The sequence below is a fragment of the Scomber japonicus genome, chromosome 19 (genome assembly GCF_027409825.1).
Source record: "Scomber japonicus isolate fScoJap1 chromosome 19, fScoJap1.pri, whole genome shotgun sequence".
Taxonomy (NCBI): domain Eukaryota; kingdom Metazoa; phylum Chordata; class Actinopteri; order Scombriformes; family Scombridae; genus Scomber; species Scomber japonicus.
Window position 1 is genome coordinate 21,570,470 of NC_070596.1, and position 17,880 is coordinate 21,588,349.

Sequence of the window (17,880 nt, forward strand, 5' to 3'; positions counted from 1 at the left end):
CAAAAACATCAGTCTGACTACTGTTCCAAAGCATTTGTCCTTCTTTTAAAATCACGAGAGAGAGAGAGAGGGAGAGAGAGGGAGAGAGGGAGAGAGGGAGAGAGGGAGAGAGGGAGAGGGAGAGAGAGAGAGAGAGAGAGAGAGAGAGAGAGAGAGAGAGAGAGAGAGAGAGAGAGAGAGAGAGACAGAGAGAGAGAGAGAGAGAGAGACAGAGAGAGACTTCTAGCATTACATAATTATCATCCATGGATTTTATTAAATTACTTAATGTAACACTTAAGAATTGTTAGTTTGCCCCACTTGTTTCATCCAAGTCACAAATAACGGTAAAATGTTTCACACCAAATGCCTTTCTGGGTGTTCATCATCAGTCCTATTCATCTATTCTACTAAGGTTTATACACACACTGTGCATTATGCAGCTTTATAGGCTACATCCTATATGTCTGGATCAACAGCTTCATATGCTACATCTTCTGAAATGGTCTAATCAACATCCTGTCTGACCCGGGCATCTGTTATAAATCTTAAAAACATATCACTTTCAAAATAATCCTGTTAACATATTATATATAATCAAACACAAGGCAAACACATTAAATATTTTAGTTAATAGAAGACACATGCATATTTTTTTACAGAAACATGCTTAGTCAATATGCTTGCAATAATATTTTATTTGAATAAACAACTCAGAAAAAGATGATCAGCAACAGTTCATCTTCTTGAAGATAAATAGCGGCTTAAATTCTTAAGTCCTTTAATTCCATTTGAGTCACTTTTCTCCAGTTTCCACTGAGGATGCAAATGCTAATTCCAGGATGTAAACAACCCCTGACAGTCCTCATCTGAACTCTATGGGGAAAATAAGGTTCTAAATCACTGAACATGCCAACATAAAAGCTTTAAAAGCAAACTTGTGCACATTATTTCTGGACTGTTTCTGTCCTCTTGTCACTATTGCTTTTCAAACTCAGCTCATTGATCTCAGCTCTCACCTCATCTTTCATGTGCTGAACTGCATGATAGATGTGTTGCACATTGGAACTTTGATGTATTTGAAGTGGTTTTGAAGTCAGGTCAACGTAGACCATGGACATGGAAAGGATGACATCCTGTTACATCTTCTCACAAAAGGGTTTAAATCAAAATTGTACCAGATAATTGATTAGAAAAAGAAATTGTTTTTATGGCCACCCTGTTTGAACAGTGTTTGGTGGGATGATCTCTCCCTAACCCTAACTAAGTGTTTTTTTGGTCCTAAACCTAACCATTTCTTAAAAACAGCATTGTCAGACCATAAAACATAATTATATTAACTCCTAATGTTTTGGCACAGTTGGCCTGCGTGTGTATTTCACGCTTTGGTGTGATACCGGTTTGACATGTCATGTCACTGAATATGAATGTCTCTTACTTGTCCCTTCTTCTGGCACCAGGGTGATATGGGACCTGTGGGAGAGATGGGCCTTCCAGGACCTAATGGACTGAAGGTAATCTCACACAGACATAGATGGAAAGTGTTGACTCCACTGTGTTATCTTGCATTGTCTTATTACTGCCTTTTAGTTATGTTATGTGTTATATAAAACAAGAGTTTAACCAATAAGTGGAGTTTGGAGGAGTTGCTTGTTAATACCATTCAAAAGGTGGCAAATATGTCACGCAGTCTCTTGCAGAAAACAGTTCAGTTTGTTCCTATGAAGGTGAATTTTGAAGAGGTTTGGGTATAGGGTCCCCTACTAACACATGTCGATGTTTTTTCCAGGGGGTGCCCGGAAATCCAGGAGAACCAGGACTGAAAGGTGATAAGGTGATCTGAATATTCCTGTTATTGGCCTGTGTTTGAGCAGCATGTGATGGATATGTACTCTTTTGCATCCTAGTTATCTCTATCCAACCTTTAGATATAGAGCATGCTTCCATTTGGTTCCACCTTTAACCACACCGAATCAAACTTCAAATAATTGTTGTTACCCATATCAAGCATGAGATTTGACAGGTTTGTTTATTTCCACCAATATGGATCTTCCTGTGTTATTTCTTTGAAATCTGTTGATTATTAAAGGTACCTACACCTGCCGTTGTATGTAGCTCTTGGAAAGACTAGCAAATAAGCTTATCTCCCTAAATGTAAAACTATTCCTTTAGATGATGAAACTTTAAGCAGGAAGCTCTTACGTTAGTAAGTGTTACTGTACAAAAGAAGAAAAAAAAACAGTGAAAAAGTTCAGACTCATAGATATAATCAGAGATTTAAGCAAGAACAGAACAGGCAAACAAAAAAATAAAAATAATTAATAATTACACCTGGATGAAATAATTCATAAATGACCTTCATCAGCAAAGAAAAATCATAGTGATATGCCTGATAACGCAGACATTATGCATGACTCGCACCAGAGCTAAAATAAATTATAGTCTTGTATTAGTTGTAAGTTGAACACTGGCTTATTCTCAAAGACATGTGAGTGCAGAGTAAGGAGTAAAAGCCATCAGTGACTTTCATATGGCAGATTGACACCACATGAAGAACTTGGCAAATGCAATGAGCTAGAGTCATTGTGTGTGAATATTTATAATGTACATACCAGTAATTAGTATTGTCTGTTGGAAAAAGCTGACTGTGATTGATGAATTAGAAAGTTACCCTTCCCCCTAATGTTTTTTTTTTCTCTGTCTTTCTGTCCATACCTCATCCATCTTCCTGCGTGTGTTCATCTCCTCCTCTCTTCGTCAGGGTGAAATTGGGATTCCTGGAGAGCAAGGAGAGGTCGGGTACAAAGGAGACAAGGTAGATCATCATTGCAGCACACATTCATCCTGACACATCCTTCTCTTCCCTCGTCAGCTCCTGCCCTCCAACATACACATCAAGAGCTACACAGCCTTTCTTACAGACTGTGCCTTCACAGAATGACTTAGCCAGATGTGTGCTCCCCAGCTTATGGAAATTCTTATGTAAACCTTCCTCATTTGTCTTTGTGTGTAAGCAAAAATCTAACCCTTTTAGCATCATAGAACAGAGTGGTCCCATGAGATAGCATGAATTCTGAGCAGAGTCGTGCATGTCTAATGTCTGTTTCTGTAGAAGAGAAATTAGAGTTCTGCTTTTTGCTTCTGAGTTTTGTCCAACTGTCTGTCTTAGTTTTTATGATTGTGTTTGTATTGGACAGGGCATCCAGGGGGTTCCAGGGTTACCAGGCATCCGTGGGAAACCAGGACCACAGGTTAGTTTTGGCTATAATAACCAGGAATACATTAATATGCTGAAGTGTGGACACAATGGGTTTCATTTACAGGGTTTGTCTGACATTTTAGGAAATACTTCACTAGTCACTAGCTGGTTTTGCTTAGCTTAGCATAAAGACTGAAAACAGGAGGACACAGCAAGTCTGGCTCCATTCAAAGGTAAAAAAAATAATTAATTAATCTCGCTACCAGCACTTTAAATTTCATTAGTTTAACTCAGACCTTTTTCAGCCAGTGTAAACACAACTATTTGCGGTTTTACAGGGAGTAATGTGCAGGACTGTTTCTTGGCAGGGTGCAATGACTCTCTTGAGTCTTGCTATTATTGAAAGGTTGCTAGCTGACACTGGAAAGTATTTCCTTTTCATTTTTTGTAAAAATTAAACTAACAAGAGATAACATGTTAATTAGTGAGCCTTAGAGTTGCTAACTTAGCTGGTGGATTTGATTTCCTTTAGACAGAGCAAGAACAGCTGTATGTTTCAAATCTTTATGCTAAGCTAATCTAACCAGCTGCCAGTTGTAGCCTTGTATTGAACTGATGGACTGTGGTACTGATCTTCTCATATAACTCTCTGCAAGAAGAGCTGAGCTTCCCAACATATCTATTCTATTTATTTTAACATGGTAAGCATATTCTTCCTCATCTTTGTTATAGGGCAAGCAAGGAGAGAGAGGCCCTGATGGTACACCTGGACCTCCAGGCCCCGAGGTTAGTATTTACACCTTCATTGCTGTATTGAATGTGTTTCTTTTAGAGAGGCAAGCTTAAAATCTGTTAACTGATCATGACAGGGTTTCCCCGGTGACATGGGACCACCAGGAGAGAACGGCCTTGAAGGACCAAAGGTGAGACTAAACAACATCTACTGACTCTTGTTTCAAAACAGAATAAAATGTATAGCTATCTCATTTATCTTTACACCTTAGCATTCATTTGACCATATTTTTTACCCATCCAGGGAAAGCTAGGGGCCAGGGGTTTACCGGGCCCACGTGGGGTGCCTGGCTTGGAGGTAAGACTGTCAGACACCACCCACATCAGAGCGACCCCAAAGCACGAAAAGGCATTAAAAGTTTTACGGCACAAAGCTTCTCTATGCTAAGGGCCGCTTTGTGTTCCTAAGCATGATTCATGGTAAGATCAATATCATCTGTTTCCAGGGAGATGAGGGCCCAATCGGACCACCAGGCCCAACAGGACTCGAGGTGAGTTATTAGACAAACACCTAATGTTGCTAAGCTGGTGGAGAGGAAGAGTAGATAACTGGGATCACCATTAATATTAATTTAGGCAGCACAGACCTTAAACTCTTGCTTGTTCATACCACACCAGTGTGATGTTTGAAAAAACAACATTTATGTGTGTTTAGTCACAGAGAAACATTTATTTATTTGTTTGGGTCTGTGTGTGCACTTATGTAAGTTGGCATGTTTGTTTAAACTGTATCCCATGCATGACAATCCAACCATCTATCATGTGCATGTTTGTGGTTTCATTCATCCCTTTTATATCTGTGGTAAACTCGTCATCAAAGACAGACACTGAAAGGGATAGAAATATCACAATGTATTGAAAAACCAACTGACTGCAGTATGCAGCTTAATCCATTTGCAAACAACTTCACTCCTTTGTTGTTTGCTGAGCAACGACATCTTTGTATGGTTTTAGCTGCTTGGTCTTCAGTGAAAGCTTATCCAATGCAAAAAACGCACTGGATGGGCTTTACTAGCCAATACATGCCTTAGTTTTTATGTAACTGAATTTTACTCAGCAACATGTACAGTACGCAATACAATTTAATTGCCTACTGTAGGTTCAACTATGCATCCCAAAGTTTGTTGTGCCGCAGCGAGAGTTAATCTGGAATTTGTCTGAGGTCATAAAGTAGGCTGTTATTATGGATTCGTCTCGGTTTGTGTTAGAGAGAAGCTGCAGATATGTAAAGTTGGGGTTTATAGAGGTTGAGGCACGTCTTTGGATTATTCACAATGAAGGGCTGTATGCAATCCCTGTGCTTGGCCACTAGGGGGTGATAACTGCCACCACCATGTTTGCAGGTGGTGAGATTTATAGTTGCCATAAAGTTCTAGAGGATGTTAATGGGCCACCACAGAAATAGAAGACTTGTTGACTTTGTTTTTACAAATTCTTTGAGAAAATGGACTGTTTCAATTATAGGAAAGATTTTTTTCTTGGAGTTTGACCATATCAACCCTATTATCCTAGATAACTTGTTTTTCTTCATTGTCTTATCTTTTACTTCTTTCTAGTCCCAGTAATGCAGTAGTTTCTTTCAATCTAGTCCCCCCCACCACCTCCCTACCCCCACACCCGTCTCATTCTCCGACCCCCTTTATCCCCCATCTGAGGGGAAGTGGTGTATGACTCCTTCAGGAGCTGTGAGTGATCTCTGGCCAGGTGCCACAGATCCTCCTACTCCTCCACCTCGTCCACCTCCTCAACCAGCTGTCTTTTAGCTTCCACTGCCCTGCACAGAACAACACTTTACCTTAGTCTTTCTTTCTTTCTTTTTTAAAACAATCGTATCCTTCACACTTTCTCCGGTGTTCTTGTTCCACCTCTCTTGGTGCAATTTCTGTTCTTTCTCTAAGAATTACATTTGTCTTCAAATGACACAAACATAAATGTAAACCAGGTGATAAGAGGTCACAAATCCCAGACAGCTCATATTAATTCTCATGTTACGACAAGAATCTGCTTTACTGTGTGCTTCTGAGTAAAATAAAGTGTCTGCTCTACCTTGTGATACCTGCCAAACATTCTGGAGTAAAACTGGAACTGTTGAGTCATTTAATTCACTCTGTCTTTAGAAGTTTGTCTTAGACATTTCTGACCTGGAGCTATTGCTGGTAAAAAAGCACTTAGCCCTCCTCTTAACCCCAGGAATTACTGTCTGTGCAAGAGGAACATTATAGTAATATCTTTTGACTTTCACAGCCTGCCAAAATGTACTTTCAGCATTACCTGTACACGCCATCACATATTTCAGCACCATGCACAGTACAGTGAGGTGCAACAGCTGCAGATGACTTTCTAGCACTCTCTTCAAACTGTCACCTCAGAGGATGCTGATCCTTTAAATTCATCTAGAATTTGTGATGAATATTAATGATGTATAACTAAAGTTCATATCTGTGTTCTGTATTATGTCGTTTTTCAGGGTAGAATGGGCAGAAAAGGTTTTCCTGGGAAGATTGGATCAGAGGGAGTTAAGGTGAATAAAGACAATAATCAGATATGACTTTTACTCCTTTTCTGATAATATAAGAAATATTGAATTTGCAAAGTATAATTGTGATTAGTAGCATATTTGTCTTTTCAGGGAGAGCTCGGTATCTCAGGAAAAGTTGGAACCATGGGAGAAAGAGTAAGAAACCAAGACGTTAACACTTCTTGTGTGGAGTAGTTGCCATTTTTCAAACCATTCATCCAAATATCTATCCATCCATCTATCCAATGTTGAATCTCTGTGTTTTAGGGCTTGGTGGGTTTCATTGGACCTGTGGGAGAGGCAGGGCTGGCAGGAGAGAAGGTGAAAATAATGGATCCCTTCTTTGTAAATTCACCATGAGATTTTACAATCCGTCACAAGGTGACTTCGAAGACTGAATGCCATTCTGTTTTTTCAGGGGGATCGAGGAGAGATGGGCCTTCCTGGACCACCTGGAGAAAAGGGAATATTGGTAAGATACAAGCAAGAGTGAAGATAGAGTAAAGAGTCAAATTTGAGAATGCTAAAATATGGGCTTACACATGATTTTCTTGGCATGGCGGTTTGTCTTAAAGGAAATCCTAAAGAATAATCATCTTAAACTAAACTGTGTGTGTTATTCCCATGGGAATATACTCATGTCTGGGATTAGGTCAATACAGCAAGAATATCCTAAAGCAGAAAAGAGGCACATGACCACAGGGATAACTAAGGACCAGGCATTCACAGTGATTTGGCACTTTGCAGGAGACCTTTAGTGTGTTTGATCTGATAACTAGACAATGCTCAACAGCAGTTTAAATAAAGGAAGAGATCAGTTCAAATTCATCACTTCGAATGATTTACATCCTGGACAGCATCTGGCAGCAGGAAGCACCAATGATACAGAGCTTTACTCAAAGGATGAAGGGAAGGAAAAAGAGCCAATGCTTAATTTTCAGCTATCCATCCATGTTTTGTCTTCATTTTGAAGGGCATCTGAATGCCTTCAAAGGTCACAACAAGTTTCATAGGTTTTACTGTACCACTGTACCATTTTTCAAACAGAGCAAGTGGCTTCTCTGTTGTGTAGTGTCTGTATCTGATGGACCATCCAATGTATACGACTGGCCTGGAGTGGATAAGAATTTAGTCATCATTCTTGCTGAAACAGAGAGAGGTTTCCTGCTGGTTGACAGCCAGTTAGATTTCTCTGAGGCTTTAACCACACACACACACACACACACACACACACACACACACACACACACACACACACACACACACACACACACACACACACACACACACACACTTACAGTATAAGGAAGTTCTCTGTTGGCCCATTCTCACAGCTGCAAAACAGAAACAGACCCTCTGGAAAAGACTGCATCACACAAAGTGAAGCGAGCTGACCAGCAGACATCTATAGCTGCTAACAGGGAGCTCACACTGAAGTCATTTATGATTTAATCCTGCAGACGCATCAGTTCAGAGCTGCCTACTGCACTATAGGTTTGCATATATATGACAGATTTTATTGCACTCAGCTGATCTGAGTGATGTGACTTAAGATACTCCCCATTACTGTTATGATTTTTCGAATGGCTTGGCCAAAAAAATCAGGTCAAATAAAGGAGAAAGAAAAGCAGCCAAAGGCAGTATGTTTTCAGCCATAAAATCATCTCCACAGGCTGTCTGTTTTTCTCTTTTCCCCGTTGTCTCTTATTGTTTCAGTAGATTTGCTTCAAAATATTCAGAGCATTTCTGCAGATGCATGTTTGTGCTTATGTGTGTCTGAATGAAATCCACCTTTTCACCTCAAACTCAAAATATATGTATGTAATATCGAATTTAGAGTGAGTTTGTGATTGTAATGTCACTCTAGTAAAGTACTTTTTTGTCACATTAATGCGAGTTAAAGTATTAAAAGCACTCTGCTTGTGCCTGTGTACATGTGATAGGGTCACCCAGGGACACCAGGTGAAACCGGGCCTTCAGGACCACCGGGAAGGCCAGTAAGTCACTGCTCTTTTACTCATCATGCACTTTCTCCCTTCTTTTCACTTAATCATTGTTGCATGTGATGTTGTATGATCAATCAGCTGTTTGGTCAACCACAGGTGCTCCATATAGATTTTGTCAAAGACTAAGTGACAACTGTGGCTTTGCTAGAGGAACCTGATGTCTAATAATTGTTAAAAGGCAACAAAAGAGTAACTTTGTCTGTTTATAAAAGGTATCCTCTTGGTCGTTGTAGGCAGTATCCTCTCATAGCACATGACAGTAGTATGCAGCAAAGGTTTCTCTGAGCATAATGAGAGCCGGCAGCCTCCTGCTGAACCTGCATTACCCTCCTGTCAGTCAAAAGCCAAACACCTATAACCAATTAGAAGTTGCCCCTGCCCCCTCCCTGTCTCCTGTTGCTGTGGCCCTGCCATGGCCAGGTTTGACAGAGTACGGGCCTAGCATCGGTTGAAGGTGGGGGCCACTGAGCCACCAAAACAAACATAAATATGGGGCTCTGGGGTGCAGCAGAACAGGATTCCAGAGCAGGCCCTTTAATTGGTGTGAGTGACAGATCTAACAACAAACCCCATAGTGTGTTCCCGAGGTCAGGCTGCTTCCCCCAGGGTCAACAACCAGGGGGCTCTGTGCTCTGTCAGTGCAAACCTTTGTTTTATCTTTCTTTTCTTTTTTCAGTTCTCCTTCCCTTTTCCTCTTATTCTCATTTTCTTTTGTTCGTCAGGGCCCCCCTGGAGCGTCTGGGCCAGCCGGTACCAGAGGGCCCAAAGGCTTGCGGGTAAGTTTGATGTTTCATACTGTTTTTGCACCTTAAGTGGTGACTGGTGTATTATAGTTCTGAGTTAGGAACAGCTCAGAAAAATAGTGTACATACACATCACTTTGCTGTTTTTGTGTATGTGTATGAGCTATGTGCCATTTCTGTTGTTAAGCTGTTGGAGCATAATAATAAAGTAATAGGGAGCTGCCTCTGAAGTGATGTCATGTGTGTTATATGGACACGGGTGCTTGCAAAACACATTTTGGGGTTCAGAGTCAAAGAATGACTCTTGTTCATCATTGTTTAAAGTCAGTGCTTATTATAACTGCTGGAAGAGCTCCAGTGACGTAAAACAAACAGCTTTTTTTTTTGAAGAAAAAAACTCATATAAATGGAACAATGAGCTTTGTTCATGGGTTTCAATCATTTTGGGTTAGCAGAAGAATCCAAACCCATAAGACATCACTCACAAAAAACCACAATAGCTGCTTTGAGACCTTTTTAGAATCAACCATAGCTAAGTTTTATGTTCTTCTGTTCAATGTGTTTAACATCTGAAAAAACTATTAGATAAGGGTAAAATTTTACAAGATTTGGATTTCACTTTTTTGTGGTTATTTTTCATAACATGACATTTATCAGATCAATAAAGCCCTGATTTGGACATTTAATGTCTGAAAGCCACCACTTGACCAATATACCTGTACTTAAAGTCACTGTATATTCTTGGTTCAGTGCTAATATGATCTCCATGTCAAATAAATAACCAACTCAATATGATTTTATTATGTATCAAAAACATTGCAGATCCTTTATTGAAAATTACAACTGACAAATTGTTCCTCCTATTGTGTCCGTTTTAAGATGTCTGACACGGGTTGAACTCATAACAATAATTCTGGCCTCATCCCATTTAGGTAGCTAACTGGAGGCTCTTAAGTGACAGGATCAATCAGTGTTAAATTAGATACACCTGTTAAAGTGGAAAAAGTCTGTCAACCAAACAGTAAAATAACTCAAGAACACTCAGCAAAAAGAAAATGAATATGGATACAGGCAATGCCAGTAACCACCCTAGGATTTGTCAAACTTGATTTTTACAGTCATAATAAAAGTGACTGCATTTACAACTCCAGAGTATTTTGTGAGAAATGAAAACAAAGGGCTTTCAATTGGAATTTCGCCTGGCTAAATACAACCCATAGAAATTTTAGCTCTGATAAAAATGTGTGGAGTGCTTGACCTTTCTTGGTAAAAGTACTGTTCATAAATTTTGGTGTCTGGAATAACATACAGCGAATAAATTACTGAACACTTACAGTTCATAAATGGATTTAAAGAGAATTAAGCAGCAATGACAATAATGACTTCTGAGGATTATGATGATGATGATTATGATAATGATGAATTGTGCTGTGCACTATTTTGTTGTGGGATTTTTGTGTTGGTTTTGTTTTTTTACTTGACATTTCCAGACACATCTCAGCTTCTGCTGATGATATAGTTCCCTCTGTCCTTGATTTGCTCTCTTGGGGAGTGCAAAGTTTGGAACTGACCTTTTCAAAGTTTTTTAAAGGATGTCTTTTATTGCTGTGGTCTATGAACTCCCCACTAAAAAGTGGAAAGCAGGATAAAATATCATTGAGCTTCTTTGTCTGAGGCCTTCATGGGAGATGGCCTTCGCTGTGGTTGGCCTGGACACGCTTTCATGTCTCAAGCTGTGTTTTCAATTAATACTAATGTCAGCAGCTTCCACTGCCAGTAAATCTGCCTGATGCTTTATGACTTATGTTGAGTAACCCAAGTTTAGAAACCTGAGTGTAACAAACTGGACGACACAGAGGTGGTTCTCTCGTCATACATTAAGACACCAACCCCCTCCCCCCCTTCATCCAAAACAAACACAACCTTTGTCTCAAAAAGTTGCATTCACCTGGACAAACAAAATTAATATTTGTTTAATGTAATAAGTAAAAGAGAAATTAAATTAAGAGGCCCTGAATTGTCTGTCCAAAACACTGAAAAGTCAGCGTTAAGACAGACAGATTTTTCTTTTGATAAAGAAAAATGGAGAGGGACATGAAGACTTTTTCATTCATCACGATACATTAAATCTACATAAGCTGTCCATCTAACCCACTTGCTGAGGATTTTTCTTACCCAGTTAGTCATTGGTCCCACTCATCTATATGGTTATACTCTTGACCTTATTTTAACTTTTGGCTTCTGGCATCAGTTTATCTGATCATTGGCCCATAATGTTTTCCACCTCACTCCCCCCCTTAGACTCCTAAACCCAGTCTGCCTGGAAACTATTCCAGGTCTATTATCTCTCTCACTGCCAGGCAGTTCTCAGATGCCTTCTCTGCTCTCATTAAAGCTCCCTCTGCTGGTTGGGCAAGAGAAGAACTGGTCACAGTATACAGATGCACCAATATGCTTGATTCAGCTGCCCACTACAAAGTTAGAAAAACAAAATCAAAGGTCAGCCCTGGTTTAACTCCATAAGTCGAGCATTTATGGAGGAGGAATGCAGGAGAGGGGAGATTAAATGGAAAAAAAGATAAACTCCAAGTGTCATACCAGCATCTGGGATATACTGTCTGGCTACATACCAACATGTGTCAAAACAGAGAGAACCAAATATTTTTCTGATATCATCTTCAGACATGACCATAGACCCAAAGTTTTATTTAATGCAATAAATGCAGTACTTAACCCTGCAATCCTATACGATCTCAGATCTCACTGCTCTCCTATGATCTGTCAGAGTTCAGCTCATACTCCTCAGTTTTCATCAACTTCAAACTAATTTCTATCTTTTTTTTGGCACATATTATCTCACATACAAACTCTTATAATCCCTTAAACATTATTCCCTCATGCTTACTTAAGGAAGTGCTGGACACTCTTGGGCCTAGGATTTAAAAATAATCAATAGCTCTCTGGTCAAAAGCAATTTCCCAGCTTGGTTTAAACATGCTTTCATTTACCCTCTGATCAAAAAATATAACTTAGATGTGTCTATTCTTAATAATTGCCAATTGTAATTGTTGTTGTTTTTATCCAAATCCATTCTTGATAAACTGTTTTTCTCTCAACTCATCTCATTCTTAGACAAATTTAGCATACTGGACACATTTCAGTCTGGATTTAGCATGCTCCATACCACAGCATTAGTTACCCTGAGGATGACAAATGACTTGTCTCCTTGTCTTTACATTCAGGAAATTATACTATTTTAATTCTTTTACATCTTTTGGCTTCCTTTGATGTAGTCGATTACTTATTGGCATACAAAGATATGTCCTTGGTCTTGCCTCCTACAGTACCTCCAACTCCTGTGGAGTACCACAAAGCTCCATATTAGGCTATTTTATTTTCTCTATATATGCTTCCTCTGGAGGTCTACCACTGTTATGCCAACAACACCCAGCCGTACTTCCAACTGAAACCTTGTGATCCATGCAGTCTTAACTTAATTCTAAATTGCACTGAAGATGTAAAATCCCAGATAGCAAAAATCTTCCTCCAGGTAAACCAGAATAAAACTGATGTCCTAATTTTTGGCCCTGCAGACAACACCACAATCAAAGCCCTCAGGCCTCTGTCACTGAATGTTAAGTCCCAGACAAGAAATTTCAGTGTTATCTCTGATTCTGGTTTGAAATTTGATAAAGAAATCAACTTTGTTGTCAGCTGTCAGATTGTTGTTGTTGAACATTTTCAGTTGTGTGTGTTCATAAACCGTGGAATAGTTTGGCACTGATATTTGGGTAGCTTTATATCTTTAAAAACCTGTCTAAAGACCCATCTATTTTCTTTAGCCTCTTAATTGTGATCATGAAGACATGGCTGACCACAGTCTGGCTTTTATTTGTTTGTATTTTATTTGTGGTTCGTGCAACGCTGTTTGTATTGTGATTTTATCAAGATGTTCTATGCTTTCATTAATTTTATTACATCCTCTTATTTATGTCTTAAGTTTTTATTTTTATCCTTCCTGTGTTTATATTTGACCATTTCTTTGTTATTGTTTGACTGTGATCATCAATCGAATAATCCCATAATTTAATCTCTCTGTAAAGCACTTTGGTCAACTAATGTTTGTTGTTTTTTAAAGGGGCTCTTTAACTAAACTGACTTGATTTGACTACATTGCCTTGTCCCACTAACACAGCTTGTATAAAAAGAGACTATATACCACTAAAAGCTTTCACACAGTCTTTAAGATGTAAACTACTTGGCTTGAGGCATTGGGCCTTAATGTTGACAACAACATAACATCTGGCCTCACTCCCAGAAACATGGCTCTCAACTGTTTTCTACCATGGGAATATTGTGGAATAAAAAACGAGAGATGAGACTACATGTTGGCGTCAAACCAGTATGAAAGCTTGTCCCACTCTTGTCTCTCTGTTATTATGTCTCCTCCAAATTAAAGATTAAGTTAAAACATGCTTTATTTTCATGTAAAAAGCATATTTGAACTCATGGACTCAAAGTTGTGGACATCAGCCATGAGGAATCACCATCCGACTTTCTATCTAATAACTTTTCATTACGTCTGACCTACAAATCCTCAGTTAATGTTTCCATATTAGAGAGCATATTAATGTTATCATCCCTCTCTCTCTCTCTCTCTCTCTCTCTCTCTCTCTCTCTCTCTCTCTCAGCAGCCGGTGTTTATCATTAAGCTAGTTTAAATAGATCTGTCTGATTGTTTTGAGTTCATGCCCTTGGTGTCCCTTTGTTTGAAAAGGGCCAGACACTTATGTTACACATTTATGTAACTCAGTGTAATTAATGAACTTTCAAACATAATATTTGACTGTTTTTCTGTAGCCTGATGCAGTGAAATATTTTCCCTACACACAGGCTAATCAGGCTATGTAAACGCAAGCAGTGGGTAGCAGGTACCCCAGACAGGAATGTTAATGAGTGCTGCTCATCCAGCTCTATGTATAATAGGCTTATAGCACTTCAGCTAGCGGCGTTCTCCACGAGCCAAACTCCTACTGTGCCTGATCATCAACCACTCGCACAAGAAGGCTGCCTGTGTGGCTGCGCCATGTTATATCTGCTTATTATTAATAATATTGAAAAAAAATCACTATTAACCACTTGTTATTCATAATCATATACTGTCACAATTTGACCAATAGAGTGTCTGTAATTACCAGCCATTGAGGATCTTCACAGTGTCAGTATGTCAGCATCGTTTAAAGTTCAGATGAGAAACTTGTCTAATGCAGGTGCAGAGCAGATGGACAGCACTGGTCTACTGCCTGGCTCCCATTTATTATCACTGCTCACTGGACTAGCAGTCCTTTTAAGCACTTTAGATTGATTATGTTTGACAGTTGCACCAATGTAATCTAAACAGTCAGACTGTTCTGACATTGTGTGTGTGTTTAAGAGTGAACAGTATGTATCTGTGCGTGTGCCCACACTTTGTGTCCTGACACTGGCTTTACAATAATGCAACACCAATAACTTTCTAAGCATGAGTGATATGTGTGACATCTACAGTGTTGCACCACCATATGCACACATGCTCACATCCACTTGTACACACACAGTTATACATAACTTACTTCTTTATTTACCCTGAAAACTCTCACTTGTAGACACAGGAACCCTCACACTGCCTCTGACATGGGGGTACTACTCGTGTCACACTATACAAAGATTGTTTATTTACAGTATGTTGTGGCTGTCAGACTGTGTTATAGTGACCTCTGTTGGTGAAGTGACAATTGTCTTGTGTTTCAGGGAGCGATAGGGCCTGATGGTCCAACAGGAGAGATGGGGATAGAGGGCAAGGCGGTAAGGATTCTGACGAGCTATTCATATAATATATTTTAAAAATTGGCAACAGTACCCAACTGTGCATTCACAAGAGTAATGGCCATAAAATGGCACATAATAGCACAAACATTTTTCCTCCAAGAGGGAAAATGGATTTAATGCACCAAAAATAGCAAGCAGCACATCTACTGCATCAATTTCCACTCACTCACGAGGCAGGAAATATACAGTAAACTGACACATCTCAACACACGGCTACCTCTCATCCTTCTCTCTCCACAGGGTTTTGATGGTCCTCCAGGAAAAATAGGTTTCCCTGGACCACAGGTAATACACTGGGTTACTTTTCTACTTTTCCATTCCTCCCCCTCGCATATATTTTGGTGCTTATGTTCCTCTGGAGAGGGTTAGCCATCAGCATGATTTAAAAGACCTGCATGATACCAGCATGTAGAGGCACACATTCAGAAACAACATATTACTTTAGGGGAGATTACTGTCCTTAGGAGGTTTCTACAGACTGTGGACCAGATTTACATACATGAAAGTTGACTGCAAATGCTTTTTTGCATGGCATGCATCGCTGACAAATATAATGGTCTTTATTTAGAAAAGGTGTGTAAATTGGGTGACTAAATTAACTTTAGGGTTAATATAAACAGATGAAAGAAATGAAGAAAGACATGGGATTGAGAGAAAGGAAATAAAAGTAACTGGTTTTTACTTAGTGAAAGTCAAGATGAAGTTTAATGACCAATCAGACACAATAATCTATGCCCCCCTTTGTTTTGTGTCTTACAATAATCAGACGGTCTATTATTATTAGACAAATTAAATTTATTTACATGCTGAATAAGTCTGAAGCAAGGAGAAAGGCCTTAGTAAATAAGACCCTACTGTATTCTTTACTCAAGTTTTTGTGAGCATCACAATTCTCATGCTGATGAACTATGATCTAATTTACCCTGTCTTACATATTCTTCTTTTTCTTGTGTCCCTGCAGGGGAAGATTGGAGAGCCAGGGGAAACTGGGCCTAAAGGTTTTCCTGTGAGTCCTTAAATTACATGACTCTGAAATTGTCAAAAAATGGTGCAAGAGAAATATTTCTGTTGAAGTGCTCAGTGCAATCAGCCTATTGTAATTGACCTATAATTGACCTACTGTATATTACATTGCTGATTTCTGTTGTCTGTTGACCCATCTATCTCCAGGGTGTCCAAGGGCCCTCAGGACCTCCAGGGGACAAGGGAATAGCGGGCGAGCCGGTACGACCCTCCACCCAACTCCCATCCATTCATATCTTTTTTTCCTGGTCCTTCATCTTCCCTGCATCTCCTTCTATCTCTCTCCTACTATCTTCTCTGTCAAGGCCCCAGACAGTATTCTGACTCAAACTCATCAAACATTTCCTCTCCCTTTTTCATAACAAAACTTACTAGTTTCATTAGATTTCCTTTGGCAACAAACAGCAGCCTGGTTCTCTCTGCTCAGCCCTGTAAGCTCCGAAATATCCCCGCCAGGAGGTAGTTTATAAGACATATTTTAGTACTTATTAAAATACATATTCCACTGTATTAAATGTTTCCTGCAGAATAGCCAGAGAATTGTCTCATCCTTTACACATCTGTCCTGTAATGACAGGAGAGTGAAAAGCAAGCTGCAGCTGTTGGCGTGCTGTGTGACTGACTGAATAGATTGGTTTTTGAAGAGGCAGAAATTATTTAAAGAAGTCCAACATGTCTGAACTCACTAGGAAAAGAGATGTGATTATTGCCGTAACTGATCAAATTGTGTCACTGTAAACTATGTGCTATCCCACTTGTGGTTTTGTTTTATGAGCAATGAGAGAGGAAGTGCAGAAAAAGAGGGATAAAACAAATGTGTCAGTTTACATTCACGCTGATTTAACCTCAGCTATATTAGAGACAGGCACCCATGCCCTCTTATCATTATTTTCATTTGTATGAATGAATCACAGGTTGACATTCTCCTGTTTGCTGTTACATAAATCTGGATCATTACTACTCCAACTGGACACTCAAATGTGCTGTACTTCATACTTATTATATATATGTTATGTTTTTTTAGTATTTCTAATATAAAAGAGAATGAATTTGAGAGGGTTAATGACAGGCAATGCTGAAATATGCTGAAGATTTGTTTTAGTTTGTGGCACTTTAATTAACATTTGAAATAGAACAATCAAATAATCGTGTAATGCATGTAAGACAGTTGTAGTGCATTGTTAACAGTCTGCTTGACAACTGCTTAGTGGGGCTACTGTGGTTACCTGGAAACTAAGATTTGATTATAGATCTTGGACAAAGTGTTTCCCAGCAGCCATTCATAAATATGAATCACACCTTATATTTTTATATAGTCATGTATTATTCATGTTTCCCTCCTAATTATTCTCCAATGATCTCCATCCATCTCTTGTGCTGCACATCTGCTTTCACTGATTCAATTCTGATCCCTGCTGTTAGCTTTATTTGGACAGCAATATGAATAAAAGACCACACAGGTGACTTTAGTTATACCATTTCTATTGTTTGGACTGGACGCAAGGCAACCTGTGAGCAACCTTTATTCGAGCTGAGAGGTTATGACAGGAGTGTGTCAGTGTTTTCTAAGCATAATTAGTTACGCATCAAGTCAATCTATGTATCTACAGTTTACACATTTATCTGCCATTGGCTCATCCACAATCAACATTACCCAGAATTTCCTATTTTTTTGTACTTATTTAAAGATCTAATGTATCTCTGATTACATTTTAAGTCTGGTGAGGGTGAAATATTTGTGTTGTCTTCTAC

General features: G+C 39.2%; 1 protein-coding gene across 1 annotated transcript in view; it reads left to right on the forward strand.

Annotated features, from left to right (window-relative positions):
- col27a1a (collagen, type XXVII, alpha 1a) overlaps positions 1 to 17,880 on the forward strand; it is a 66,109-nt gene that overhangs the window by 38,102 nt on the left and 10,127 nt on the right. The window contains exons 14-31 of the mRNA XM_053339497.1: positions 1,440 to 1,493; positions 1,769 to 1,813; positions 2,741 to 2,794; positions 3,177 to 3,230; positions 3,911 to 3,964; positions 4,048 to 4,101; positions 4,215 to 4,268; positions 4,417 to 4,461; positions 6,438 to 6,491; positions 6,600 to 6,644; positions 6,756 to 6,809; positions 6,907 to 6,960; positions 8,432 to 8,485; positions 9,217 to 9,270; positions 15,028 to 15,081; positions 15,346 to 15,390; positions 16,067 to 16,111; positions 16,276 to 16,329. Coding sequence (XP_053195472.1) covers positions 1,440 to 1,493; positions 1,769 to 1,813; positions 2,741 to 2,794; positions 3,177 to 3,230; positions 3,911 to 3,964; positions 4,048 to 4,101; positions 4,215 to 4,268; positions 4,417 to 4,461; positions 6,438 to 6,491; positions 6,600 to 6,644; positions 6,756 to 6,809; positions 6,907 to 6,960; positions 8,432 to 8,485; positions 9,217 to 9,270; positions 15,028 to 15,081; positions 15,346 to 15,390; positions 16,067 to 16,111; positions 16,276 to 16,329 — 927 coding nt within the window. The remainder of the gene's footprint in view (positions 1 to 1,439; positions 1,494 to 1,768; positions 1,814 to 2,740; positions 2,795 to 3,176; positions 3,231 to 3,910; positions 3,965 to 4,047; positions 4,102 to 4,214; positions 4,269 to 4,416; positions 4,462 to 6,437; positions 6,492 to 6,599; positions 6,645 to 6,755; positions 6,810 to 6,906; positions 6,961 to 8,431; positions 8,486 to 9,216; positions 9,271 to 15,027; positions 15,082 to 15,345; positions 15,391 to 16,066; positions 16,112 to 16,275; positions 16,330 to 17,880) is intronic.